General features: G+C 64.7%; 3 protein-coding genes and 1 non-coding gene across 7 annotated transcripts; 2 read left to right on the top strand and 2 right to left on the bottom strand.

Annotated features, from left to right (window-relative positions):
* The first annotated feature begins 2,353 nt into the window (after window positions 1-2,353).
* ZNF513 (zinc finger protein 513) lies at window positions 2,354-6,445 on the top strand. Its single transcript, XM_086625062.1, has 3 exons — window positions 2,354-2,570; window positions 4,858-5,451; window positions 5,677-6,445. Exons 1-3 carry the CDS (start codon window positions 2,354-2,356, stop codon window positions 6,426-6,428), a joined length of 1,563 nt encoding a protein of 520 aa, XP_086481188.1. The 3' UTR covers window positions 6,429-6,445.
* A 907-nt stretch (window positions 6,446-7,352) lies between these two features.
* SNX17 (sorting nexin 17) lies at window positions 7,353-15,301 on the bottom strand. Of its 4 annotated transcripts, none has more exons than XM_086625028.1 (15): window positions 15,218-15,301; window positions 12,270-12,344; window positions 11,721-11,838; window positions 11,243-11,307; window positions 10,979-11,089; window positions 10,485-10,575; window positions 10,171-10,258; window positions 9,716-9,785; window positions 9,506-9,598; window positions 9,143-9,346; window positions 8,662-8,784; window positions 8,454-8,531; window positions 8,191-8,265; window positions 7,815-7,856; window positions 7,353-7,725 (listed from the first exon to the last, which is right to left on the bottom strand). In XM_086625028.1, the coding sequence occupies exons 1-15, from the start codon at window positions 15,275-15,277 to the stop codon at window positions 7,606-7,608; spliced, it is 1,413 nt and encodes a 470-aa protein (XP_086481154.1). In that variant the 5' UTR covers window positions 15,278-15,301; the 3' UTR covers window positions 7,353-7,605. The 4 variants fall into 4 exon arrangements, with proteins under 4 accessions (XP_086481154.1, XP_086481163.1, XP_086481170.1 ...); XM_086625037.1 differs by having other exon boundaries at window positions 12,306-12,344; XM_086625044.1 differs by lacking the exon at window positions 8,454-8,531.
* A 510-nt stretch (window positions 15,302-15,811) lies between these two features.
* Window positions 15,812-22,803, top strand: EIF2B4 (eukaryotic translation initiation factor 2B subunit delta). The gene is made up of 13 exons (XM_086625016.1): window positions 15,812-15,932; window positions 16,112-16,155; window positions 16,245-16,383; window positions 16,856-17,065; window positions 17,260-17,342; window positions 17,540-17,631; window positions 17,998-18,112; window positions 18,458-18,534; window positions 18,758-18,860; window positions 19,922-20,049; window positions 21,891-22,071; window positions 22,171-22,351; window positions 22,561-22,803. The coding sequence occupies exons 1-13, from the start codon at window positions 15,812-15,814 to the stop codon at window positions 22,758-22,760; spliced, it is 1,674 nt and encodes a 557-aa protein (XP_086481142.1). The 3' UTR covers window positions 22,761-22,803.
* Window positions 22,804-25,942: 3,139 nt separating this feature from the next.
* Window positions 25,943-26,106, bottom strand: LOC147529243 (U1 spliceosomal RNA). The gene has a single exon (XR_015222040.1). It is a non-coding gene; the product is annotated as a U1 spliceosomal RNA (small nuclear RNA).
* Window positions 26,107-27,362: the final 1,256 nt, after the last annotated feature.

The raw sequence follows: 27,362 nt of genomic DNA, 5'->3' as shown, positions 1-27,362 counted from the left end.
AAAACTATCTGTGACGAGGCTCAGCAGCAGCAGCTGACACACCCAGAGTTGCCTGGACACGTCAGACAGTTCTGTTAACGGAGCTACAGAAAAGGCAGAATGAGTCCTGCAGATGGGGACCACATCCAGGGCAGGGACATAGGCATCAGAGAGGACGAGTACAAGGAACGGCTGAGCCAGAGCAGGGCTTCTGCCCCCAAGACACACAGCCGAGCTGCACACTGGCCATATCTGGAGAAGGGCCGAACCACAGTGTGGCCAAACAAGTCGCTGAGCAGGGTAACCAGAGGCCTTTATAGAATCATAGAACGGTTTGGGCTGGAAGGGACCTTAAAGATCATCCAGTTCCAACCCCCCTGCCATGGGCAGGGACACCTTCCACTACACCAGGTTGCCCAAAGCCTCATCCAACCTGGCCTTGAACACTTCCAGGGATGGGGCAGCCACAGCTTCTCTGGACAACCTGGTCCAGTGCCTCACCACCCTCCTTGTAAAAAATCTCTTGCCTTAATCTAAATCTCCCCTCTTTCAGTTTAAAGCCATTGCCCCGTGTCCTATCACTACACGCCGTTGTAAAAAGTCCCTCTCCAGCTTTTCTGTAGGCCCCCTTTAAGTACTGGAAGGCTGCTATAAGATCTCCTTGGAGCTTTCTCTTCCCTAGGCTGTTCTTCTCTTTCTCCCCAAGAAGCAGGACACAAAGCCCTGGATGTCCCCAGTCTGCACAATGCTGGGACACCAAAGACAGAAGCTGCAGGAAATGTGACAGCATCAGACCGTGGAGCTCCCCTGGGAGCAGAGGTGTGACTGGGCTGCACAAGGAGCCACCACAGCATCCCTGGGGCTCAGCAGGCTCCTTGCCTGGCAGGGTCAGAGCACATCTGAGTGTCTGGGAGCTGAGCCATGCAACTGGGGGAGATTTTCTGGGAAGGGGAGTTAGGAACCACAGGGACATGTCAGGTGAAATAAGGAGCTCTATCACATGAGGGCCTGTTGCCCACATATGCTCCTGGGAGAAGCAGGGAATAGGGCTCAGCTCTGTGGTCTTTGACAGAGCCATGCCCATGGGGATAGGACTGGCAGAGGTAATGGCCACAGAGGAGCCATGGCACTGCCATGGTGCCCCAACACTGAGACCACTCCTGAGTTTGTCCTGCAGCTGCCTCTCCTCTCACGTCTGGCTGTAGGGAGCTGGGATCCCTTTCCTCTGCAGCCGTTTCCCACGGGAGTCACCACAATCACAGGATAATTCAGGTGGAAAGGGACCTCAAAAGGTCTCCACTCCACCTTCCTGCCCAAATCAGGATCAGCACGGTGGTTAAGGGCTTTATGGCAGTTGGGTCCTGAAAACTTCCAAGGACAGAGACCGCACAACCTTTCTGGGTAACCTGACCCATGACTAGACTTATTCCACTCCTCAGGACAGTGTAAGGGAGCAGGACCCCAGTGGACATCTCCTCCAAAGGACGGTTCCAGTCGCCTCTGGAGAGCAGACCATGGGCAAGACTGTGAGTCCCTCTCTACAGTTCCAAAAGCCCCAGATCCCTCATCCAGGCTGAAAGGATCTCAGCGCTGGAAGCATGAGGATGCAGGAAGCCTGGAGCACTGCCACTCACCGCTACCCAAGAGCCCTCCTGCATCCCCCAGCCCGTCTGCCCCTCGCCCCCCACCCTAGGGCAGCGCGGGCTCTGCACTGCCCAGCCCCGCTCTGCCGCGATCCCCGGAGCCTCCGCAGCGCCACCGGCCCGTCTGTGCCACAGGCGGAAAAGCCGCTCCAGCCCTCTGCCTCCGGCGCTCGTTCCCACCCTCTCCTGCAGCCGCCGTTCCCGGACGCCGCGTTCCTTCACCCCGCCCCTCCGGCAGGGCCACACAGCGCGCCCACCCACCGCGGCGGCCGCCACCTGCCCCGCTCCCCGCTGCCCGGGACGGGCTCCCGCGACCCCCGCCCCGAGACCTCCGCCCCTCCCGGGACTCCGCTCCCGCCCGACGGGACTCAGCGCAGCGCAGCGCAGCGCAGCGCAGCGCGGCGCGGCCCTCCCGCCCTGCCCCGCCCCCGCCTGCCTCTCCTGCGGCGCGGCCCGGGTCCCCCCGCCGCATGCTGGAGCCGCCGGCGCGGTGCCAGGAAGCGGGCAGGCGGCGGCGGCGGCGGCGGTCCCGGCGCACGCTTCCGGGCGCCCGGTCCGCTTCCGGGGCGCCGCGCCCGCTTCCGGTGCTGGCCCCGCCCCGCGGCGGCCGGAAGCGGAAGTGCCCGGTCGAGGCGGGGCGGCGGTGGCCGCCCCGGGCTGGCGGGGGCGGCTGGCGGGCCGCGGGCGGGCGGGCCGCGGGCGGGCGGGCGGCGGTGCCGGGGCCGGCCACGATGCCCCGGCGGAAGCAGAGCCACCCGCAGCCGGTGAAGGGTGAGTGCGCGGCGGGGCCGGGGGGCGGCAGCGGCGGCGGCCCGGCGGTGACCCGCGGCGCTCGGTGTGTTGCAGCGGACGCCGAGGACGGCCCCGAAGAGACGGCGGGAGCGGCGCTGGTGCTGCCCGGCGACCTGCTGCTGGGCCGTGGCCTGGCCTTCGAGAAGGGACCGCCAGGTGCGTGCCGCCGTCCGGGCCCGGCCCTCCTGGGCGCCCCCGCTCCGGGAGCGCCGCCGGGCGGGGACGCGGCCCGTCCCTGCCGGTACCGGCCCCCCGCTGGCGTCCCCCTGCGCTTGGCCCCATCCGGTAGCCGCCCTCCCCGGGAGCGGTCCCGCCCGGCGGCTGCTCCGTCCCCAGGAGCGTTCCCCCGTGGGGCAGTTCCTGTCCCCGGCACGGACCCGCGCCGGTGGTCTCTGCCCGCCCGGCACCGGTCCCCGGCACCGACCCCCTGAGCGCTTTCTCCCCTTAAGCCCCCACCAGGCACACCGCACCCCCGCGGGGACACCGGGGCCGGCAGGCCGCCCCGCCGCCGCCGGGCTCATCCCCAGAGCCGCCCGCAGCGCTCTGTCCGGGAGCCGCCGGTTCCCCGAGCCGCCAGAGCACGGCGGGAGCCGGGGCCTCGGCCCCACAGGGTGCTGCTCCGCCGCCGTCCCCCGGCGGGGCTGGGGTGGTCTCCCCGCTGCTCACCTGCCCTGCTGTGCCAGCAGCACACCGCGCTCCGGCCAGCCTGCGGCACAAGGCAACCGGAGGAGCGGACGCTGCTCCGGCTCCGTTCAGGTGCCTCGCAAGGGCCGGCAGGATTGTCGCTCCCTGCCCTCGATGGTGCGTGGTGAATAACGTGAGGGGGCACAGAACGCCCGACCCCTGCAACTGCCTGTGCCCGTGCTGCCCACGAGGGCTGTGTCCCGGTCCCTGTGCTCGGTGGCCACACCGGGCTGTGCCGGCAGCTCTCGTGCCGAGGCGTGGTCCCAACCGCCTGGCAGACAGGGTTCTGCTTCCAGGGCCGCACTTCCCCATAGCCTGTGCTCAGAGCCTAGCATGGGGACTAAGTCACCCCAGCAGCTCCGGGAGCCAGACGCTGTTAGGGCCCAAAGCCGCTCTCTGCACCAGACTGTCCTCAGAAATACTGTCCCTCCTGCTCCCAGCTGGAGAGCAGGACTAAGCACCTCTGGGCCTACTGAGGAGGTCAGGGGAGCCATCACCAGCTGTGTCTGCATCCTCGTCCTCACCCTGTTGGCCATGCTGTCCCACCTGGGCAGCACCAACACACGGACCATGCTCCAGGGATGCTGTGGCACTGCTGGCTGCAGGCCCGAGCAGAGGAGTCAGTGGAGTCCCTCTGGGTGGGGCTTGGCAGGGCTGAGGGTTCCCGTGGCAATAGCCAGGCCCTCGCAGGTTGCCCAGGTCTGGCATGTGCATTTCAAGCAGTGCCTGTGGAAGGGGACTGGAGGGGCCGTCCCATCCTGCAGCATGGGAGCAGCCTCCCCGCTGCACCTGTCTGGGGCTCTGGCAGTTGGACACAGCTGGGTGAGCAGCAGCCAACTGAATGGCCCAGGCTGCTTCCGAGGGCAGCGGGCAGCCGTGGGTCTCCCAGGCCCGGGGGCTCCAGGTCAGGGACAGCTGGGCATGGCTTGAGGCTGCAAGGCTTTGGATGCGTGGCACTGCCCTGGCCCTGAGCACCAGCCTGAGGGCACACCTGGGGCACGGGGCAGGCCAGGCCGGCACCGCTGCAGGGCAGTGGGCTCCGTTCCCGTCAACCCTTCCTGGGGCACAGGCGCTACCCAGGGGCTGCAGGATGGGCCTGCGCCCAGCTGGGAAGCAGAAGTGCCCTCTAAGTGCCTGGCACAGACTTCCTGTCACTGTGTGGGGCTGGGGAAGGTCTGTTTTCTTGCGTGACGAAGTGGGGCTGGTGGTGGAGCCCCATGGTGTCAGCTCTGGGAGCAGGACCAGCTGCCATCCCCGGCGCTGGGGCAGCGGCATAGACGAGGGGGCGCACAGAGCAAGGTTTGGGGGCACCCAACTTTCCTGCCCAGGTCAGGCTGTGCTCAACACCTTCTCACACTGCAGCTTCCTACCAGCTGGGCCCAGCAGCACCAGTGGGTGCCAGCTACCCGCCCCACCCCTCTGCCCCTCACCGCCCACCCTTCCTGGTGCTGGGGGTCTGCCTGTGAGCTGACCGGCCACAATGGAGGCGACAGGGTTTCCTGAGGTGCCCAGGGCAGGCCCTGCAGCAGGGTGTCGGGGCAGGCCGTGCCCGTGAGGCTCCTCTTCACCTCGCTGTGCGCAGCGTGGTGGGCTCCTGCAGGCTCCTTGGTGCTGCTGGGGTGGGTGCAGCTGCCTGGCCCTTTCTGGCTGCAGTCCCCTCTCTGGGACAGGCCGTGCTGGGACTGGTGGCGGTAAGCGGAGGGGCCGTGCCTGGGTGAGCCGGGCTCCTGATGCCGGCCCATCCCCATGGTCTTCTCAGCAGACACCCTGGTGGGGAAGATCGCCATCCCAGCATACGCGCTGAGCGACGACGACTGCTCCTCTGGGTGCCAGCAGCTGAGCGTGGAGAGCGACCCCGAGGAGGGCGGCGAGCCCAGCCCCGCAGCGCTGCCCTGCCGCCAGTGCGGGCTGCAGCTGGCTGCCAGCCTGGGGCAGAGCTGCCTGCAGTGCACCGGCACCGAGGGGGGCCGCAGCCAGCGCATCGTGTACTCCTGCCAGCTCTGTCCCTTCGCCTCCCAGTACTCCAGCCACCTCAAGCGCCACATGAAGACACACAACGGGGAGAAGCCGTTCGCTTGCCCGCAGTGTGCCTACGCCTCTGCCCAGCTGGTGAACCTGACCCGACACCTGCGCACGCACACCGGGGAGAAGCCGTACCACTGCACCTGCTGCAGCTTCGCCTGCAGCAGCCTGGGCAACCTCAAACGCCACGAGAGGGTCCACAGCCAGGACAAGCCCTTCCAGTGCGCTGCCTGCGACTATCGCTGCAACCAGAGCCGCAACCTGAAGCGGCACATGCTCAGCCACCGCCTGCCCGAAGGCGAGGGGCCGCACCGGCAGGACAAGGACCCAGGTAAAGAGGGGGGAGAGCCGCTGAGGGGGAGCCCCACAGCACAGCCCCAGGGCTGGGGAAGGGACGAGGCAAGCGTCCTGCCGTCGACCCGTGCCAGGCCTGGTGCTATGTGGCACCAGCCTCGGCTGGGGCACCGTCACCCCCAGGCCTGGGGTTCCCTGCAGAGCTGAGCCCTGCCAGCACTGTGCTGCCACGCTCACAGCCCTGCTTGTTTTTGTCCCACAGAGCCGCTGCTGCCAGAGCTGGGCCTGCACGTGGGCAGCGGCAGCGGCCCCTTCCTGCCCGGCTGCGCTCGGCTGCGGGGCGAGGAGGCGGCTGCACTGCCCGAACTGCTCTTCCCCTTCACGTGCCGCATGTGCGGGCTGGTGCTGGACGACGGGTTCGCGCAGGATGAGGGCCTGGCTGAGCAGGTCTGCGGGCGCTGCAGCCTGGCGGTGCTGGGCACCGAGCCGGGTGCCAGCCCCCGCAAGGGCACCGGGGACAAAGGCTTCGCCTGCAGCCTCTGCTCCTTCGTCACCCACTACCCCAACCACTTGGCGCGGCACATGAAGACGCACAGTGGGGAGAAGCCGTTCGTCTGCCCGCTCTGCCCCTACGCCTCTGCCCACCTCGACAACCTGAAGCGGCACCAGCGAGTGCACACAGGCGAGAAGCCCTACAAGTGCCAGCTCTGCGACTACGCCTGCGGCAACCTGGCCAACCTCAAGCGTCACGGGCGCATCCACTCGGGCGACAAGCCCTTCCAGTGCAGCCTCTGCAGCTACAGCTGCAACCAGAGCATGAACCTGAAGCGGCACATGCTGCGGCACACGGGCGAGAAGCCCTTCCAGTGCCGGAACTGCACCTACACCACTGGCCACTGGGACAACTACAAGCGCCACCAGAAGATCCACGGCCACTCAGCTGAGAGCTGGGTGAACCCGCGCAATGCCAAAGCCCTCTTGGCCCCTCCAGCCGTGGGCACGGCCCTGCCCTGAGACAGCACTTAGCCCAGCTGCAGGGGTGCCCGGCCCTGCGGTGGGCCCAGGGTGCCCCGGCCCGGGGGCACCCCGGCTGCTTGCCAGCCACAGCCCCTGCCCTCCCTGGGGGAGGGAGGGGCAGCAGACTCCATGGGGGCTCAGGGCTGCCTTACACGGGGCCCGTGGGTGCAGCGGGCTCTCCAGCAGCCCTGTCCTGCCCGGGCAGGGGGAAGCAGCTGCGACCCATGGCTCGGGTGCCTGCCCCAGCGGCAGTGGTGCCATGCCCCCCAGGCACCCCTGGGGGCAGCCCCTGCCCGTTGGAGCCTTCCTTGGAGCCTTCCTCTGCCGGAGTTTGTGGAAAAGGGGGGGGGGGAACAGGACTGGTTCCGTGGCTGTCGCCACGCCAGTCAGTGTAATTTATATTGTGTATAAAAGCATTAAACAGTCAGTTTTGTTATCTGCTGTTCTCCCCGGGGGCTTGTTCTGCGTCAGGAGAGGAGAGCGCAGGGCTGGCGAGGTGTGCGGGGAGGGGAGGACAGCAGCCACCCCCCAGCAGACAGCCCAGTACCAATCAGGATCCGTTTTAATCATCATTGCAGTGTGTAAACATCGGTTACTGTCCATTAATGCTCCGGTGGGTCTGAGCAGCAGGAGATACGTGGTTACAAGCCTAGATTATGCTGGAGTCTATGAGCGGGTTAGAGCAGGGGCTCTGCGCAGACCCCCCTGGAGACAGTTTACTGCAGTCTGTCTCTGAGCAGAAACCTAAACGCTAATTTGGCCTTGCGGAGCCTCATGGTGCCACCAGGCTGCTGCTGCCAAGCCGCTGCCGCGGCCATCCAGGGCAGCCACCCTCCGGCGCTCCGGCCAGGCCCTCCCGGCTGGGGAGGGGGCAGCTCTGCCCCCCGGCGCTGGGCCAGGCTCTGCGACACCGCTCCAGAGCTCGGCCTGGGCACGCTGCTCAGGTCGGGCTGGTGCCGCCCCGGGAACAAGCCCTCTCCCAGCTGGAGCCAGCAGCAGGAGGAGTTCAGCTGCCCCCGCCCCGAAGGCAACGGTGGGCTGGGGGTGAGCTCCCGGCCCAGGGGAGTGGGGAAGGTGGATGTAGCAGGTGAGAGGCACGTTGATTGCAACCTGTCTGCAGGTCGTACATTCCTCAGCGAAGGTCCTCAGCCGGTGCTGTCCTGGGAAGGGGGCACTACAGATCCTCATCGCCGATGCCCTCAAAGGCATAATTGCCGTGGAAGTCATTGGCGCCCACGTCATTAGCAGAGCTGGAGTGGCTGATGCCTCGGAGGCTGACAGAGGTGAGCTTGCTCTGCGGAGAGGGAAGATGTCAGAGAAGACCCCCGCTTCCCCCTGCTCCGTCCAAGGGTGATGGCGCCGGTGCACCCACGCGCAACTCACCGAGAGTTTGGCCATCGGCTCCCGGGAGGCATCGGGTGAGTCCTGCGGGAACAGCGCGGTCAGGCAGTGCTGAGGCAGCAGGACTTGCCACCTGCCCCTCTCCCTGCCCTCCGCCACCACTGACCCTCCCAAAATGAAGCCAGGCCACCATCCCTTTCCTCCCTCAGGGAGTCCAGCTCCCAGTGACGGGTCCAGGACCCCTTTCTCATCCCAAGTCTATGGGAGTGGGGTGCCACGGCCCGGCTGTCCTCAGGGCTTGCCCCAGCCCTGCCGAGAGGACAGCAGCGCCTCAAGGCGTGGTGGATCCTGGTGCCTGACACCGGGAAGCCCACGGTCGCGCTCGTCTCCCCTACCAGGGCTGCAGGGTCCCACTCACCAGCAGCGGGGGCGATTTCACAGCTTGCTGGCTGTCCGAGCGCCGCAGAGCCCCGTTCACGCGCCGGCGAAACATCTGCAGGGGAGGAGCTTGCCTCAGCTGTGGGGTCCCCATGGGCAGCTCCAGAGGTTAAGGTGGCCCCTAGGGGCCCTCCAGCTGGCGCTGTCCCGAAGAGGGCAGGCAGGGCCTGGCCCAGGCCCCAAGGAGCCACAGGGGCAGGATGCGATTCCCACTCCAGAGACCACATCCAGCCCAACCCTCACCTTGCGGATGCTGCCTCCAGACTTTTTCACCATCAGCTCATCCACCATGGACTGCAGGCAGATGCTCAGCATGATGGCCTGCGAGGGAGAGGCGTCACGAGGCCAGCAGTGCCCGGCTCCACACTGAGCCCAGACTGGCCCTCGCACCAACACTACCCCCTTGCTCCTGTCCTCGCCTACCACCAGCCTGGCATGCAGGCAGCCCTACCTGTGGACTGGTGATGGTGACCCACTGCAGCCGGTCCTTGCTCATTAGATACTCGAAAGCCAACTCCAGCTTCACCTCGGACTTCCCCGGGCTGCTCCCCCCGGGACCATTGCTCATGGGCACCTGCAAGGGCACGAGCTGAGGCTGGCAGCCTCCGGAGGGAAAGCGGCCAGCTTCCCCAGCCCCTGCGCTGGCAGAGAGCAGCCCCCAGCCAGGTGCCAGACACCCTGCCCAGCTCCCACTCGCCTTCAGCCACCATCGGGTCCCCTCACAGCAGCAGCCCCCTCAAACGTCCTTGGACCAGCGATCCCCTCGGCCCCAAAGCACGACTTGGACCCTCCCCAGGCCAGCTGGGCTCGAAGCTGGCAGCACAGCCAGCACCTTTTGCAGGCAGAGCTGCCAGAGCAGCCTGGCACAGCCGGATCCCCCCAGGCCCCACGGAGCCTGCTCTGCTCCCCAGGGCCCTGCAAGTGGCACTCACCGAGGACGTGACCCGCCAGCACCGCATGCGCGTGACCTTGAAGCTGCCTTCCTTGATCTGCTCGCTCGGCAGCCGCACCTGGAAGTTGAGCTCGTTGTTGCCAGCGCTGACGACGACATGGCATCCCTTCTCGGGGAAGTCCGTGACGCAGGGGTCGAACTTGAGATAGCCGTAGTACTTCAGGGTCTGCGCCAGGCGGATGAACTGCAGGCAGAGCCAGGGGAGCTCAGCAAAGACGGCTGCCCTCCCACCACACCTCCTGGGCCAGGAACAGGCACCGAGCTCGGCACCACGCATCCGCATGGGAGCAGTGCCAGTCCAGTGCTGGGACTGCTCCAGTCACAGCATCGTGCCCTCCCCTACCTCCTTCTTGGAGACTTTTTCCTGCAGGGACTTCAGCTGCCTGTGCTGTTCCTTGTTGACAAGGATCCATCCGTGCTCGATGTCCGACACCGTCTACCACGCAGCAGAGGCTGGTTAGCAGCTGGGCCCACAGCCACCCAAGACCCCACACAGCTGTAGCTGAGGGGCACAGCGCCCCTCCCCACCCGGCTGGGCTGCACTGACCCTCACCTGCGCATACAGCAAGTTCAACCCCACACGATGCTCCATTACATCGTCATCATAGGAGGAGTCCCAGTAGCTAGAAGGGAACCACATGGGTCAACCTATTCCCTAGCTCCTAACAGCTATGGGGAGAAAAACCACTCCCCACGCTGGGACAAGGCACCAGGCTGGCACTCTGGCCAGCTCCCCCAATAGCCATCGGTTGCCATGCCCAACTGCCCCTCTCAAGCAGCTGGCAGAGGTGGGAAGGGCCATGTCTGGGAAAGCAGAAACAGGGACCAAGCCCAGCAGGGCAGCCCGGCTACTGGAGTCACTGCTGGGGACACCCAGGTGTGTTCCCAGGGGCCAAGGCACTCCAGAGGCAGCGACAGCAGGAGGGGAGGTGTCCCTCTGCAGAGCAGAGAGCCCCAGACACCACCCCACTGCCTCAGCAATCACTGCCCCGCCAGCCCTCCACTCACCTCTTGCGCAGGATGATCCTGAACTCAGGGTTGTGCAGGCTGGTGACAGACACGTACGGCAGCTCAAACTCCTGCAGCTTCCGCACGACTGCAGGGAAACAGCAGCTCAGCAGAGGCTCAGGACAGCGGCAGCCCACCGGACACCCCGCCAGACCGGGTGCCCTGGGGGAGCCCACTGGAATCCCCCACCTGGGGCAGGGCCATGGAGTCCAAGCACACAGCTCTCGCTCTGGGACAAGGCACCACTTATGCTCTCCCAGGGCAGACATCCCACCGCAGCCCCCGAGGGGCTGCCCCCAGCATGCTCTACTCACAGGAGAAAGCTCCGTCCTTGGTCTCTCTCACTAGGAAGAGACTGAAGTAGCCAACCAGGTCATCCGGCAGATCCAGCTTGGAGGCCACAGCCTGGGAGCAAGAGCAGGAGGTCACCACTTCCCGCAGAGAGGCAGCACTTCCATGTCCCTGCCCCGCAGCAGGATTCAGCCTGTGCGCGTTCTGGGGCCGCCCAAGAGCAGGAAGGCAGCACCTCTGCTGAGCTGCGGCAGGGCAGAGGGGATCACTGCCACCATGAAACAGCTGCCTGTCGGGCCTCCCGACATCAGCCTGGCCCCAGAGAGGAGCATGGGCACATCAGCACACCCATCCCAGCTCCACTGCTCTTCAGCCTCCCGAGACAACCCTGCTCCAGGGGAAGGGATGTGGCAGGGAGGGCTAAGGGGCTGCCGAGCCGAGGGAACGCCTCCATGTGTGGGAAACCAGATAGCTCAACAGGAGGGGCTGGTCCTGCCCAGCACAAGAGCTTTGGCACCTCAAGGACATCCTCCGTCTGGTCCGAGGTAAGGATGGTGACCTTGACCTTCTGGCCATTGGAGAGCAGCACTTCCAGCACCACCTCCTCTGTGGGGATCTGCTGCGTCTCCTGGAGAGAGAAACAGGGTTGGTACCCGGCGCGTCTGCCACCCACCAGCCTCGCGCCACTCAGACCACCCCAGAGCCTGCGGACCCGGCACTCGGCACTCACCCCATGCAGGCGCCCCAGCAGCCCCCTGCAGCCCACAGCTCTGCCCCTCACCTGCTGGGCCTTGCGCAGGAAGCTGTTGAAGGTCTCGCTGCCTCCCAGCGTCGCGTCCTGCCGCACTGGGGGTGGACGACGAGCAATGGGTCAGGCATTACATAAGGAGGGGCAGGGATCCACACCGGTGCCCACCCACCCTGCAGACCCTCAGAGCTTGCACTCAGGCTAAGCGTGTGCTGCATGTAGGGTGTGCACTGGGCAGTCCTGGACTGCCCGTGGGTCGGGGCACCAGCAGGTCCCCACCTCTGCCAGTGCAGGGAAGGAGAAGGGGCAGAGGAACAGCCCTAGTGGCACCACTTCGCACTGGCTGACATCCAGTGGACACGGCTAAAACCAGAGCAAGGCTGGGAGCATCAGGGAGGGCCACAGCAAACCGAGCAGTGAGGGAAGGAAAACACGGGAAGTACCCAGTGCCCTGAGCAACCGAGCCAAGGGCAGCCAGCCCTGAGCCGCAGCACAGGGCAGACCCACTTACCAGCCTGCATGTATTTCTCCAGCTGTTCCCGTCGTTGCTCTACCTCTGCCGGGGTGAGTGTGAAGATCTTCTTTGGGGGAAAGGCTGGGACCACGTTAGCGCCATACTCTTTCCTTAACTGGGAAGAGAGCAGAGTGCTGCAAGAGCCTCCAGGGAGATCATGGCTGCTCTGAACCCCCCACCCCAGCTGATTTCCAGGGCCCTGGCAAAGGGAGCAGAGAGTTCGCCGCTGTTCCTCATCCAAACGGGCAACCACCAGCTTGCGAGAACCCAGCCAGGACACCACAGAGCAGGAGAGGAGGCCTGCACCCAACTCCACAGAACAGAAAGCAGCACCCTGGCCAGCCCTGCAGGCAGTACTGGGCAGCAGGCATCTGCCCGCAGCCAAGGCAGCGCCCAACACTCCGGCTCCGCAGCAGCATACACCGCCTTCCCGCAGCGCCTGACAGCAGCACGTGGGGCCCGGCACCCTGCCCACCACCACACTGCCCGGCGGGAGCAGGGGCCAGTGGGCAGCAGCTCCCACCGCCTCCAGGCACGGCTGCCTACCTGCTCGTGCAGCCCCAGGAGCTGGCTGTAGCGCACTCGGCAGTGCAACACCCCGTTCACATGGATATTGTAGGCCTGCAGGGAGAGACGCCAGTCAGACCCGGTGCTGGGATCAGGGCCCAACCAGCTGGGGACACCTGAGCCGCCCCAGAGGAGCCTCTGCAGAGTCCCGCCCCACCATAGCCTGGGAAGAGGTGATGCTCCCGAAGACTCCGACAAGGGGGAGACCTCAGCCCCTGCACCGGGAAGAACCAGGACCCTACGGGCACCACCACATGCCCCGTGCTGGGCTGGGCACCACTGCAGGAGCTGGGTATGGTTTGCAGGCACTGGCCGCAGCCGAGAGGCACCGATCCCTGGCAGCACGCTGCCCAGACCCCTTCCAGGAGCTGCCCTGGAGCACACAGCTCCGCAGAGCCTCCCCCGCGGGGCCCAAGGCCCTGTGCAGCTCTCAGGGGCAGCATCCCCAGCAGCCTGGAGAGGGGCAGAGCCCCCATGCCCCAAGGCTGCCCATGGAGGCCGACGCAGGTGACAAGCGGCCCCAGGCAGGCACAGCCACAGCCCCCAGCACAGCCAGGACCTGGAGGGGCTGCGGTCAGCAGCCAAGGGCGACACGTTAGCAAGTGAGGACGGATCAAACACACGGGACTCGCACAGGTGAGCGCAATAACGGCACTGATGGGTTTCTGTGTGCTGCTCCTCTAAAGACACGTCAGTGTCAGCACAGACCTGCAGCCAAGCGGATATGGTCAAAACTGCTCAGGAAGTAAAAGCACATCCACAGGATGCATCCGATGGACATCAGGAAGGCATAATCCTGCAGCTGCCCAGCCATGGGGAGAGTACGGAGCCTTGTTGCAGCTCCATGGACATGGGTGTCCCCAAGTCAGTGGGCAAGGACACCCCTCTCCACTCCCTGCAGCGAGGAGAGGCAGCAGCTAGCAGCTGCTCTCCATCCTGCAGACCCCACAACACATTCAGAGAAGCAAGCGCAGCAGCCAGCATGGTGACGCGGGCTGTGCTCAGGCCAGCAGAGCGGAACCCTGGTATCCAGCCATGGAGAGCTGCATGACTGGGAAGTCCCCATCACCAAAGGCTGCAGGCCTGGGCTCACTCCACTGCCTCCTGGGTGCATGGCCACAGCCTGCCCACCCCAGGGCCACCACAACATGCCCAGCACTACTAGGGTGCTGGTTCCTTGAAAGCACAAGGGTTTCTGCAGAGAGCCCAGCAGGACATGCCCCGGCTCCAGCCCCAGCCCCAGCCCAGCGGGGGCTCGCTTGTCCCACAGCTCAGAGGGAGCCCTGCAGAGACAGGGAGGCGAATGCCCCTGCTGCAGGGGATCCCGCAGAGCTGGTGCCTGGCTGCCACCCCCAGTGCAGCCCCACCCAGGCTCAGCTCCCTGCTGATGCCGCAGAGAGAGCACAGTTATGACTGCACAGTGCATGGGCTGGTGGCTCCATGGCCCAGCTCCCAGGCACCCTGCTGCACCCTGACTCCTCCCGAGGGTCAGCACTGTCCTTTCTGTGCCAGAGCAGCTCCTGCTGTCCCCACGAGAGCTGGCGACATGCCTCCAGCCAGCAATCGCAGCCCAGGCAGGTACCTCCCGCAGCCGTTTTGCTCACCGGAAGCCCCAAGTGCCTTCCTGCCCCCGAGAGCTGGGGCTGCCTGCATTCGGAAGAGGCACCTGGCTGGACCACGCTGGCCCTGCGCACACTGGAGCTCACAGTAGCTTCTCACACCATTTTCTAACCCAGAGGGAACAGCCCTGCTGCGCGGAGGGCCCAGGGGACCCCGACAATCATCGGGTGGCCCAGGCAGCACTTGCGCTTGCCCTATGTCAGTTCAGGGGCCGGCACCAGCCGAGCTTTCTGTGGGGTCACCAGCCCAGACTCAGGCTGCAAAAGACTTCTCCTACAACACTGGGGATGAGGTCTTCCCCCTCGAGGAGCCATCGCGGCACCAGAGGGCAAAGTGCACAGGGAGCCACGGGGCCAAACACATCCTGGGCGCTGGCTTCTCCGGCCCCTGTGCGACCGCAGCTGCCGGTGGGTCACCGAGTCCCTTCAGAGCCCTTCCTGCAGCTCACAGCTGCCGTCCCGCTGCCTCGTGCTTCTGAGGGGAACAGGGAGATCCCCCAGAGAGGGGTGCCCGTGGCAGCAGGCACGGAGCGGCGGGCTGCCAGCGCACGGAGCTTCCCGCAGGGCCGGAGCCGAAGGGGCTGTGGAGCCCAGAGCCGGGAGCAGAGGGGGGCACAGGCTCGGACCCGCTGCGGCCACGCCACCGCCTCCGCACAGCGAGGCCCCGCTCCGTGGGCAGCGATGCCGCCGCCGGCCCCACCGGGAAGGAGGCTCCCGGCACCCGGGAAGCATCGGTACCCGCTCCCGGAGGAGGTGCCAGGCCAGAGGGCGTTCACGGCGCGCCGAGCAAAACAGGAAGCCGGGAAGGACGGATGGGCTGGCTGGCCAGGATGCACTGGGCCCCCGGGACGGAACGAGGCCCCCGCCCGCTGTCCCCCCCCGCTGCCCGCGGCACACCGGACCAGCCGCCCCCCGGCGCAGGGCCCGGGCACTCTCCGAGCGGCGCCCACGGTGCCGCATCCCGGGGACTCCCCGAGCCCGCCGGGGGCTGGCCTGGGCTGCGGGACCCAGCCCCGTCCCTCCCAGCCCCGGGGCGGCGCGGCCCGACCCGCTCGGCCCGGGTGCGGAGCGCCGGCCGAGGATGGCGACCGGCCGGGGGCTACCCGCCTCGCCCAGCCCCGGCCGCGGCCCGCGCAGGCCGCCCACGATCGCCGCCGGGGCCGCGGGCCCGCAGCACCTCACCGGCCGGGCGGGACCGGGACCAGGACAGCGCCCGCCCCGGGACGCCGGACCCGGACGGCGCTGCCGCCGCGGGGCCCGCCGGAACCGGGCCGCGGGACCGCTTCGCCCCGCTCCGGCCCCGCTCACCACGTAGGCGGCGCCGCCGTCACCGGCGCGGGTCTCGGTCTCGGGGATGGAGAAGTGCATGGCGGGGCCGGGCCGGGCCGTACCGTGCCGGGTCGCGCGCCCCCGCTACCTGCCGCGCGCCGCCATGTCGGGCCGGGCGCTCCCCGGCGCCGCCCCGCGGGGCCCCCGCGATGGCGCGGCCAGCGGAACCGCCCGCCGGGGCCGGCCCGGCCGCCCGCCCCGCCCCGCTCCGCCCCGCCTGCGGGCCCGGCGCCGGGACAAACCGGCGGGGAGCCGCACGGCCCGCGGCGGCAGAACCTCGCCGTCCCGGTGACACCCTGCCTCCCCGCCTCAGGAGTCCGCCGCAGCCCCGGGGCAGCCCCGTGCCCAGTGAGGGCCTCCGCCGAGGCGGCCGGCAGCGTCCCGGCGACACCCGGCCGTGCGGCAGCCCTGACCGCTGCGCCCGGTGCTGAGCGCAGGCTCGGAGCGGCGGGCCGTGGCCACGGGGAGCCCGGGAGGAGCCGGGCCCGGAGAGCTGCGGGCAGCGCGAGCAGAGACACCCCGGGAAAGGGAACGGCCCCCGTCCCGGGCACGAGAGTGGCGTCATCGCTCGTCATGCGGAGGGCCGCTGACGTCAGGGCAGGTCACGCAGAGCCCGCGGGCGGCGCCGCCCTCCGGCCGGCAGGGGGCGCTGGGGGCCGGGCAGGCGCTATGGCGGAGCGGAGCACGGCGGGCGGTGAGTGCGGCGCCGCGCCGGGACGAGAGCCGCGCCGGCGGCGGAACTCGGCCCGCGGCACCGGCTGGAGCCCCGTTCCCGCCCCGCCGCTCGGCATCCGCCCGTCCTCCCCGCACCGGTATCTCCCCGCTCCTGCCGCCGGTGCCGCCCGGCCCCTCTGACGCTACCACTCGTTGCAGGTGCGGGCCCCGAAGCAGACGTGCCAGTGCCGGCGGGACCGCAGGTGAGCGGGGCTGGGAAACGGCGCAGGGCTAGGAGCCGGGCCGGGGGCCGGCGTGGGGCCGGGGACTGCCTGACGGTCTGTGCCCGCAGGCCCCGGAGCTCTCCCAGGAGGAGAAGCTGCAGCTGCGGAAGGAGAAGAAACAGCAGAAGAAGAAGAAGAGGAGCGAGAAGGGGCCGGCGGCCGAGCCCCCGGAGCTGGGGACGCCCTCCGACCCAGGACAGCCCCGGGGTGAGGACCTGCTACCCGCCGCGGCAGCCCTCGAGCCTGAAGAGCCCCGCGCCACGCCTCCCCAGCACCCGGCCAGGGGCAGCCCCATGGCGAGGCTCCGGTGGTTCCTGGCCTGGGAACGTCCCTCGGGATGGAGCAGCCCTGAGCCTGGAGCCTCCTCCAGGCCGCAGTGGGGCCTCCGGGGCATCCCACCTCTCTAAACCCGAGTCCTGGCACCTCGAGGGCCCACATCTTGTGGGGGCTGACATGCGGGGAGGCCCATCGTCTCCCCACCTGGACACAGGGCTGAGCTGGTCGTCCCCATGCCGGCTGCGTGGGGTGGAGAATGGGGGGGGCTTAGTCCCACCTGCCCCTCCAAAGGCAGCCCCTTGCACAGAGGAGGGTCTACGTGCCATGGGCTGCCCCCCACTTACTGGTCTGCACCTCCCAGTGAGGGCAGCTGGGCACGGACCTCCCCCTCCATCTCCTGCAGTAGCTGCTCACCCTGTGTCCCACCCAGCCTTGGCCGACGGCCCCAACAATGGTGAGAAGCCCGCAGGGGGCAAGAGCAAAGCTGAGCTGCGAGCAGAGCGCCGGGCCAAGCAGGAAGCCGAGCGGGCCCAGAAGCAGGCCAAGAAAGCAGAGCTGAGCCAGGCAGCCACAGCAGCCAAGCCCAGGCTGACCCCCACCGAGCCTCAGTCTGGTAAAGCAGAGTGGGTGAGCAGGGAGGGAGGGGGGCCGGGGTGGGCACCTGTGGGGGCTACCTATCCCATCCTTCCGTGAGGCCCTGGGTGCTGCCGTGCCATGTGTTTCCTGAGGCTTGGGGCAGCGTGGCTGGGGCTGGGGGCTGCACCAGGGCAGTACTGCCTTGTGCTGCCCTCCTCACTGTCCTCACAGTGGTAAAGCGGTTGCCAGAGCACGTGCAGGTGGATGACCCTGCCGCCCAGAGGAAACTGGCTAAGAAGCTGGAGCGGCAGCAGGTAGGAGGAGGGATGCATAGCGTGCTTCAGGGTGGTCGTGCTGCGGGTGTGCGTGGTGGGACTGGGGCCTGCCCTCTGCTGGGCAGAGGTACCTCTGGTGTGCCACAAGTGAGTGCTGGGTGTGACTGGTGGCACAGGAGTGAGCAGGGCTGTATGGCGGCCTTGGGTAAATCATCATTAACCCTGTTTGGCTACAGGTACCTCTGAGGCAGGACTATGGCACCAAGGTCAACCTGTTCTCCCACTTGCACCAGTACAGCCGGAAGAAGCCACTGACACAGCAGATGAGGTATGTGGCCTCCTCGTCCCAGGCCCCTGGCAATCATTTGGCTGTGCTTTGCCTGGCCTGGCTGCAAAACGACCCTAGTGCAGGGGTGTCTTGGTCTGATGAGTGGGATGGGTGTGATGGAGTGGAAGGGGGCCCCTTCACTTGCTCTGGGTGAGGAGAGCTGCCCTCGGATGGTACAGGGCCACAGGACAGGGGGCTGTGGGGTTAGCCTGACTCCTTGAGTCACAGAGCAAGTGGGGGCCAGACTGATAACTCCCTTCTTGGGCCATCCCTCAGAGTGTTTGGCTGGGGGCCTGGCAAGGGGTTGGGTTGTTCCTGGGCTGTAGAGGGACAGTGCTGACCACTGTCTCATGGTTGTCCCTGCAGCATCCCCTCCACGGTAATTCACCCAGCTGTGGTGCGCCTTGGCCTCCAGTACTCCCAGGGCATCATCAATGGCTCCAATGCCCGTTGCATTGCCCTGCTGGAAGTCTTCAAACAGGTATGTGAGCAGCTACCCATGCCCACCAGGCAGCAGAGGTGTTGCGTCAGACACAAGCATCCCTTCCTGTTCCCGGACTACTGGGACTGTATCTGTGCTCAGTCATCTTCAGTCTCTTCCTTCTGACTGTGCCTGGGGCTGGGCCCTGCTGAGATCCTGTTCTGGCACTGCCAGTGCAGATTCGAGTTCCTGGAGCACCCCTTTGCCTCCCCTGTGAAACCGTGTCAGCTGTGGGGTGCACACTCGTGCCTGGTCTGCAGCCTTTTGGGCGCAGGTGGTCGCGTGCGGTGCCTGGCCAGAAGGGACAGGTGCCCTGAACTCATGTTCTCTTCCTTCTTGTTTCAGCTGATCCGGGATTACTCAACTCCCCCCAACGAGGAGCTGTCACGGGACCTGGTGGCCAAGCTGAAGCCACACATCAGGTGAGGGTTACTGGTGCCGGAGCAGAGGGACTGAAGTTCTACTGAGTGTGGTCCGTCAGTCGTCTCTCTGGGTTGGTGTCCACCAAACTTGGGCTGACTTTCCTGGGGCTCTGGGTTCTGCCTCCTTGCCCACCATCCCCAGCCCAGCTGCGCCTTCCGTCTTCCTGTCCCTCCCCTCCAGGGACAGGGCGGCTCTGGAGCAAAGCTCGTTTCTTCTCTGCAGCTTCCTGAACCAGTGCCGTCCCCTCTCAGCCAGCATGGGCAATGCTATTAAGTTCCTCAAGAAGGAGATTTCGTGCCTACCTGACACTCTGAGAGAGGAGGAGGTGAGTGGCCTCACACCAGCACCAGGCTCCAGCCCTCTGCCTGCAGGCACCAGACAGGAAGGACAGCCCTGGCACAGGCCGAGCAGGCGGAGGTGATGACATGCAGCCTGGGAGCAGTGTTGCAGGAAAACTAGAAGACTGGGGCTGTCAGCATCACGAGGCACGGCCTGAGCAGGGACTGCGGCCAGAGCTGCTCCCCCTCTGCCACCAGGCACAGCCAAGCAGGACCCGAAGGAGCCGGGGTGCGCTGCAGCAAGTGCTGGGCTGGTAGTGTTGCCAGGCTGGTGGGACTGGAGCTTGTCAGGAGCAGGGATGTAAAATGGGAGAAGCTGCAGCAGACATGCATGGAACACGGCACTGCACCACAGGCCTTGCCAGCAACCAGCATTGCACCTGCACTGAGAAGTGACTCCTGAGTGGCCAGAGGGCTGGCAGGCTGGTCCAGCTGGTGCCACGCGCTGCAGGATGGCCACAAAGGCCACAGCAGCTGGGCACCGTGAGCTGCCCTCGCCCACCAGGACTGCCTGTGAGGGCGTTGTTTGTCGGCATCAGTGAAGTCGCAGATGAAGAAGAACATGTTTTTTCAGTGCTCAGCTAAGTCCCTTGCAGAAAGCTCCACATGAGCCCATTGGCTGTGAAGCAAGGAGCAGGGTGGTGGTACACGTCAGCAGGACCCCTAAGGCTGAGTGGCAGGTGGACTGAGGGGAGTCCAGCTGGAGAGCCCGAGCATTAAAATCTCCATGGGATGACCAGAGCAACTGGCCCAGGAGATGTGGGGGAGATATGAGCAGAGCTGGAGAGGGCCTGGTGGCAGCTCGAACACATGGTGAGGCACCGCGGCCGTGCAGGAGGCTTGTGCTGGGACAGGAGTGGCCCTGTGTGTCCTGCAGAGCCCCTGTCCCAGGGTATCATGCCGTTTGGCAGACAGGCTGGTTGGGAGCAGGACAGGACTCTCCACTTGGAGGCAGAGCTGAGCCCACAGCCCTGCCAGGCTGCAAGGGACAGCAGGGTGTCTGCAGTGTGGCACGGCCACGCTGTACATGATGGCACTGTCTCCCCAGGCAAAGGAGAAGCTGCAGGACACTATCGACAAATATCTGCGGGAGAAGATTCTTTTGGCAGCTGAAGCCATTTCGAGGTCTGCCTTTGAGAAGATAAATGACAACGATGTGATCCTGGTGTACGGATGGTAAGAGGAGAGCTGGGGCAACCAGGCTAGCGGATGGAAAAAGTAAAGGGAGCAGTTGAGTCAACACGGGAAGCTCTTGCAAAAGCAGTTTTTCAATGGTGGGAAAGTCAGCATTGCCCAAGGGGGAGGAAGGGGTTGTGGCTCTGGGTCCAGCAGCTACAAATAAAACAAGTGGGATGGGGCAGTCCCAGGGCACCAGCCAGAGCTTGGCCGTGGTGGGCAACTGGTAAATAAAGGCATAAGGAAGAAGTCTGTGACCAGCAGAGCGGGACAGAGCAGTGGATGTATGAGGGTGTCAGGACTGAGCAGAGCATGGCCCTGGGATTGGTATTGCCGACTGGGGGTGGGAGTATTATCAGTGCTTCAGAAAAGGCAGAGAGCTCGTTAGGATTCTTGTCCCATCCTGGGAGACAGACAGGCTAATGAACTTGCACAGGCTGATGAGTTTGCGTCAGGAGGTGGTGGCAGAGCACTTTCTGCCAGGCAGCTGCCGAGGGGACTAAACGGTGTCCGCGGAGCACTGCGGTCAGCGCTGGCAGCCCTGGCTGGGAGCAGGCATCCCCGGAGGGCCCTGCTGCCGAGGACTGTGTCCTGCGGATGTTGCTTCCGATTTCTCTGCACGCTGGGACAGGCCAGATGCTGGAAGCAGTGGAACCCTTGGACCAGTAGAGGAGTGAACAGGAGGGTCTGATCAAGTAGCCTAATAACAGCGTATCCTGATTAATGCAGTTGCGTCGGCACCTCAGGCTCAGCTTGTGAGTGCCTGAGTTTGCCATTCCGACTCACCCGGACTTGTAGTCCCGCCAGCCCATAGTGTTACAGTGCTGGGCAACACGTCGGCTGGGCTGGCAAGTGCTTGGCAGAGCCCTAAAGCCACGACTGTCAGTGAAGCCTGTGCTGAAGACTCGTCCTCGGGACTTTGCTTTTCCTGTTCGGGGCTCGACACTGCCCTCTGTGTGCACGTGTCTGGAGTTAGTCTCAGTTAGGAACCGAGATTCACTGCTTCTTCCATACAGGGCATTTACAGAGCAGCCCGGGCTGTTTACTGGCATTTTAAACAAACTGCAGCAAAGTCAAGCGTCAGGAAGCAAAACTACGGAAGCTCGTTCTTCCTTCAAGAGACTGTCCCAGAATGTAGACGTGGGAAAAGGAGCCTGAGACCACTGTGGCAAAACAGAGTCCAAGTGTGCTGTGCCTCCTGGGTGATGCGTGGAGGAAGGAGCTGGGGCAGGAGGCCAGTGCGAGGCAGGAGCATTATGAGAAGGAAACTTGGAGAGGTTTGGAGTCAGTCTCTCACTGTGGTTGCGGACAGGTGGAGGTCAGTGCTGCTCCCAGGAAGGACTGAGACGCAGCTTTTCCCAGGGGGTGATTCTTTGTGCAAGGAAAGGGAGAGGGGGCCCTGGGAGCAAACGTAGCCAGAGTGTCTGGAAGGGGCAGCGGTTGTAACAGCGAGCACGTACATCAGCTCTGCCTGGACTCATCTCTGGGCAGCACTAGCCCATCGGGGTCTCGATGGGAGCCTGACTCCCATCCTGGGCAAGAGAGGCATTGCTCGGTTCAGGCTGGGTGTGCCCAGGGAGCTGCCATGGCAGCTGGTGCCTGGCAGTGCTAGCTCTGCTGCACAGCCTGCCCCGCCGTCGGGTGCGTGTCAGGGCTGTCCCCTGGGCAGGACCCCATGCAAACGCTCCGAAAACCTCCTGCCTAGTTAGTCCCACAGTGGAGCCAGTGCCAAGTAAAGTCTGACTGGGGCTCGTGTCTGGGCGATGCTGGCGGCGGGGCAGCCACACGTGTCATGTGAGAGCCTGGTGGGATGGGGCAGCCTCCTAACTGGTGCCCACCAGCTCTTCCCTCGTGAACCGTACGCTGTGCGACGCCCATGTGAAGAAGGGCCAGGCCTTCCGTGTGATCGTGGTGGACAGCCGGCCGCGGCTGGAGGGCCGGGAGACACTGCGCCGGCTGGTGCGTAAGGGCATTCACTGCACCTACGTGATGATCAACGCCATTTCTTACGTGCTGCCGGAGGTAAGGAGCGGAGCGGGGCTGTGCTGGGGGCGGTGGCGAGCATGGGGGAGGCTGCAGCATGATAAAAGGTGCCAAGGGATCCCTGCCCTTCCCTGACAGGTGTCCAAAGTGCTGCTGGGAGCCCACGCGCTCCTGGCCAATGGCTCCGTCATGTCCCGGGTGGGGACGTCCCAGATAGCGCTGGTCTCCAAGGCCTACAATGTGCCCGTCCTGGTGTGCTGTGAGACCTACAAGTTCTGCGAGCGAGTGCAGACAGACTCTTTTGTCTCCAACGAGCTGGGTATGGCTTCTGTCCCCTTCCTCCCACCTGGGACCTGCTCCCTCTTACCTGCTGCTCCCAGGACGGACGGATCTGCCTTGCCATTCCCCTTCCTGGCCTAGGGGCCACCACTCGCAGGAAGGGTGGCCATTGGGCCAGGCAGGCAGCAGGGCAGGATGGAGAGGTGCTGTCCCTCTCCCTGATCCTGCTGGCTGCTCCTCTCTCCACAGATGACCCCGATGACCTGATCGTGCTCCGGAAGGGCCAGGCCCAGCTGGGTGGCTGGGCAGAGAACAAGTCCTTGCGCCTCCTCAACCTGGTCTACGACGTGACACCACCTGACCTGGTGGATCTGGTCATCACGGACTTGGGCATGATCCCTTGCACCTCAGTGCCTGTTGTCCTGCGTGTCAAGAATGTGGATCAGTAGCAGGGGCAGCTGCACAGACGCCAATAAACCAGGCCCCACGATACACCTCGTCTGCCTTCTGTGGTGTGGCAGGAGCCCTGGCACCCCGTGGCACCGCAGGCTCAGCTCTGCACTCTCCTTGAGCGTGCTGGCACTTCTGCCCAGCGCTACCCAGCCCCTGTCCTCCCACTCCAGGCTGCAGTGGGGAAGGACCTTCCCTGCCTCCAGACCTCTCCTTTGGAACCTGGGGGCAATGGTGGCACTGTGTCAGTGGCTCCTGGCCCCTGCCGCCTCTGGCTGTGGTTCTGGAGCTGGTCTGGCTGGGCTTGTGTGGGAGAGCCCGGCACCTCTGAGCCTGCAGCACCCTGGGGGTGCCAGGGCTGCTCCCAGCATGAGCTGCTCCCGCAAGAGGGGCCTGGTGCAGGGTCCAGACTGAGCATAGGCTTCCGTGCTCTGTGAAGGGGGTGTCCTTTGTTCTGCAGCATTCCTGTCCCTTTCTGATGCACATCCCAGCTCCTGGTAGGCATTGCTGTGGGCTGGCTGTGCTTCCCCCTGAGCCCTGTTGCCCCCGCTGTGTTCCCAGCTCTGAGGGAGAGCAGGGAAGCGATGGAAGGGTGCCCATTATCCTGGCCTCTGCCCGAAAAGGGATGTTTTTATACATGAGTCTCACCTGTACCTGTCGTCGCTGCTGTGTGCAGAGATGAGGTTGGAAGGGGGAGCCCTGTGGCCCTGGCCCTGGCCTTGGCCTGGAGCGGGATGGGGAAGGTGAGGCACTAATGGGGCTCGGGAGCTGGTGCTGGGCTGTGGATGGTGCTGGGCTGCGAGATGTCCCTCTGTCGCTCCTACCACCAGCTGTGCTGCTGGTTGCTCTCCCTGTGCGCATTAGGAGACGTGGACGGGGCCAGGGAACCGAGTACCTCCCACCGTGCTCCTCTGGCACCAGCCCAGTGTCAGCCAGTGTCACGTTAAGACCCGATGTTGGGTCAATGGAGGACAGGGGTGGGGGCGAGTACCTCGAGCCCTTCTCAATTTGACCAGTCTACCAGTTTCCGAAGAAAGATAAGACCCTTGTACCCGACCCGCCTACCGCACCCCGTTTAAGGAGAAAGAGGGTCACCTCGAACCCTTTACAATTTGGCCAGTCTGTCAGGCTCACTCTGACAGTGTCACTGGGACAAATCCCTCTGGACAGCCTGCTAAGTTGGAGGGGGATCGTCTGACCGATTCAGGGACCTTCACGGGCTTCGCACCAGGCCAAATCCTTTCTATCCCCTGTATCTGTTGTTGCAGTTTCCAGAAACTTGTGTTTATATACGACAAATTTTATTACATGCACTCATGACAGGATGCAGGTTCAAAGACAGGCGGTGATAGGGACTGACTGCGAAAACGGGTTTGGAACAATGCACAAACAGAGCTGATCAGTGGTAGTTCTAAATAGCCAGCAAGGTGTTAGTAACCGAGAGCGCCTAACACTGAGTTCTGACCTGATAGGCATCCCGATGGGGGGAGAAGAGAGGTCCAGCCCGTCAACTGATCCCAGACGTTCTGATGGAGGTCTTCCTCCAACACCCGCTATATGTATAAAATACTGGTTTTTTACTCTCAGGTGGAGCTTGAGTGGCTCCAGTCATACATACCATTGTTAGGATTGGGGTCAATTTTCCTCGCTTTGGTTTAAAGGTATAGACTAGCAGAATTTCAGGGCATGTGCTGAGCGAGGGGTGGTCGCAGCTTGGAGGCGGGTAGCTTTGGAGATGGAGGTGTGTTATGGTATTATAATGACATTGTAATGAGCAAAATTCAGCTTTAGGACAGGATCTCACCATCACTGCTGAGGCAGCAGTTGTGATCCATCTTCCTTGATAGCAGCCAAGCGGTTATCCTCACCGGTCATCTATCCCTGATAACCGGGACAAGCCATGGTACCTCCATCCCACTCTACTCCCCATTCCAAGGATATTGTACATTCTGGCCTTGTCCATGCCAACCGCATCACGTTCCTGGGAGCAGCTGCTCTAATGTTACAGCTCACGTGAAGACGTCAGCTGAACTTTGGGGAACGATGTTCTCCCATTTCCCTCAATTTCTGGTATTTTTCCACAGCCGGAGCACACGGGGAGCCCCGAGCCGAGGCCTTCCCGCGGGGTCGGGGGCAGGGGCAGACAGTGCCCCGCCGTGCGGGGCTCTGGGCTCCGGCCGGGCCGCTGTGGCCCGTGGGGCACCGGGCATCCCGCGGGGCCGGGGCCCGGGGCCCGGGCTCGCGCCACGGGGCCGCAGGGGGCGTGGCCACGCGGATCGCGCCGCCGCCGCGGAGCCGCTCCGCGCCGTTGGGGGCGGGGCCTCGCGGAAGAGGGCGGGAACATGTAGATCGACCGGAGACACCCGCGCCACGACACGGCCGGCGGCGGCGGCAACGCAGCGCGGGATGGGGCGTGGGAGTGGGCGAGCGCGGGGGCGTGATGAGGCTCTCCGTGTGCTGGTCGTGCGTGCGGCGGTCACGGGACGGGGTGGGGGGAGAGTGTTTCGCTTCTCCGGGAGAGGAGACACAATCCTCAGGCAGGTGGTTTTCTCCGGGATCGGTTCGTCCCCAGCGATTTCCCCAAATGGGAGAAATTTGGGGGTGGGGGGCTGCGTTCGCGCTGTCCGCTGGGACGGGAACAAACTAGTGGGTGGTGGTGAAGTGGCGGGGGCCGTCTGGGTACGGAAGCTGCTGCTGCTACGGTGGTGTCAACGAGGGGGATGGGATGCTCTGCACCCGTTGCGGGGGTGTCCGGGCTCCACCGCGCGTGCAGGGAAGGGTCACCCGGTAGGTTCCTGGAACGGCCCGGCCCGCGGAGCGCTGGAGCCATCGCGTCGGGAGCCAGACAAGGTGAACTCCGGCGGGGAGATTCATTGTTGTGCCCGTTACTGCTTCCGGTCCTCGTTCTCAAAAACATGGAAAAACCCCGGCTACTGCGGGGACCCCGGCACCACAGCCTCGCCGCTGCTCCCCGCCCGCAACATTGTGGAAGATCGTGCCCAGGGCCTAAGCGGCCCTTTGTGCCTCGCGGCTCGGCGTTCCCACAGAGACATCCGGCCCCCGCGCGCCTCAAAAGCCGCCTGGGTCAGCCACGGGCTGGAACAGCGGCAGGAGAAACCACACTGCCACAAGTTTTCCGCTTAACTGAGTAAACAATAGTCTGTTTTTGCAACCACTTTGCCAGGGGAGAGCGCGAACGCAGTCCCCCACTACCACAAATTATGCAGTCGAGTTTCCCGCATTTGGGGAAATCGCAGGGGTCAGCACACCCGGAGTGCAAGGGATGAGCCTCGCCCTGGGAAAACCACCTGCCTGATCATGGTGTCTCCCCTGCCAGGTAAGTATGAGATAAACTTCTGCCGCCCGCCGCCCCAGGACGCCGCACAGACACTCACCGCACGGGCACCCCCGAGCAAACCCCACGCACATCCCATCCCACCCCACCCCTCATCCCACGCCCCACGCTTTGCCGCCGGCAGCGCCCACGCAGCGCCCGCGCATCTCGCCCCCGGCGGGATCTCGGTGCGGGGAGTTTCCCGTCATGCCTCGCGGTGCCCGATCTGCATGGCCACGCCCCTCGCCAAGGCCACGCCCCCGACGGCTCGGGGCGGCTCTGATGGCACCGTCGGGAGGGCGGGCGCGGAGCGGGGCCCGGAGGAGCCGAGCGGGGTCTCCGCAGCACCGGGGTCGGCAAATAACGGGCAGCGTGTTGACTGACTTCCCCTGATTCCAGGTAAAAAAAAAAAACAAACCAAACCAAAAAAAACAACGACAATTTAATTGAGCGGTGCATCGGTAGGAGCAGCTGGAGCTGGTGCCTCTGCAGAGGGACCCTGAGCACAGCACTCCCTGGGCGTTTATACCCTCAGTCTGTGCTCCCGTTCTCCATGTGCTGTTCATGTGCCTCTGCATCCAATGGGAATTTTTGGTCTGGGGTCTTCTTTGTTCCGTATCAGATCCCTTCTCTGTCTCCAGGCAGGCTGTTGGCTGTTTTATCAGGACGAGCTGCAGCTCCTGCTGACGGTCGTGGCCCCCGTGTCTCGCGACTTGCCCTGGTCTCAGGGCCTCCCTTTGTGCCGCCAGGCAACAGTTCCAGGTGAGTTCGACTTTCCTCAGAGGTAGTTCCCAGGTGCAGCCTGAGGCTTCAGCAAATTTAGCTGCTGGTGCTAAACATGGCTGTTAATGCTAACGATTCCCAACAGTGCTGGGTGAGACTGTTCAGACAAAAGACTGCAGGTGAAGGAACTCAGTTAGCCAAACTTAATCTGGAACGGTGAGAGGGCGGTCAGACCCTGGAACAGGCTTCCTGGAGAGGTGCTTGATGCTCCCGGCACCTCTGTGTTTAAGAGGCGTTTGGACAGTGCCCTTAATGCCGTGCGTTAACTTTTGGTCAGCCCTGAGGAGCTCCGGTGGTTGGACCAGATGATCCCTGTAGGTCCCTTCCAGTGGAACTGTCCTATCAAAGGGGATGTTCTAATCGTAACTGCTCAGCTGTGGTATTTTGTGACCAGGAAATGCTCTGGCATGGAGGGCAAGAGAGCCCAACTGCCAGGAGGAGTTAAACTGGCTGGAAGCAGGAATGCCAGAGACAGAAGGACTCT

This window comes from Tauraco erythrolophus, chromosome 2 (assembly GCF_009769465.1).
Source record: "Tauraco erythrolophus isolate bTauEry1 chromosome 2, bTauEry1.pri, whole genome shotgun sequence".
Taxonomy (NCBI): domain Eukaryota; kingdom Metazoa; phylum Chordata; class Aves; order Musophagiformes; family Musophagidae; genus Tauraco; species Tauraco erythrolophus.
Note: the sequence above shows the minus strand (reverse complement) of the source record. Positions and strands in the feature narration are given on the sequence as shown.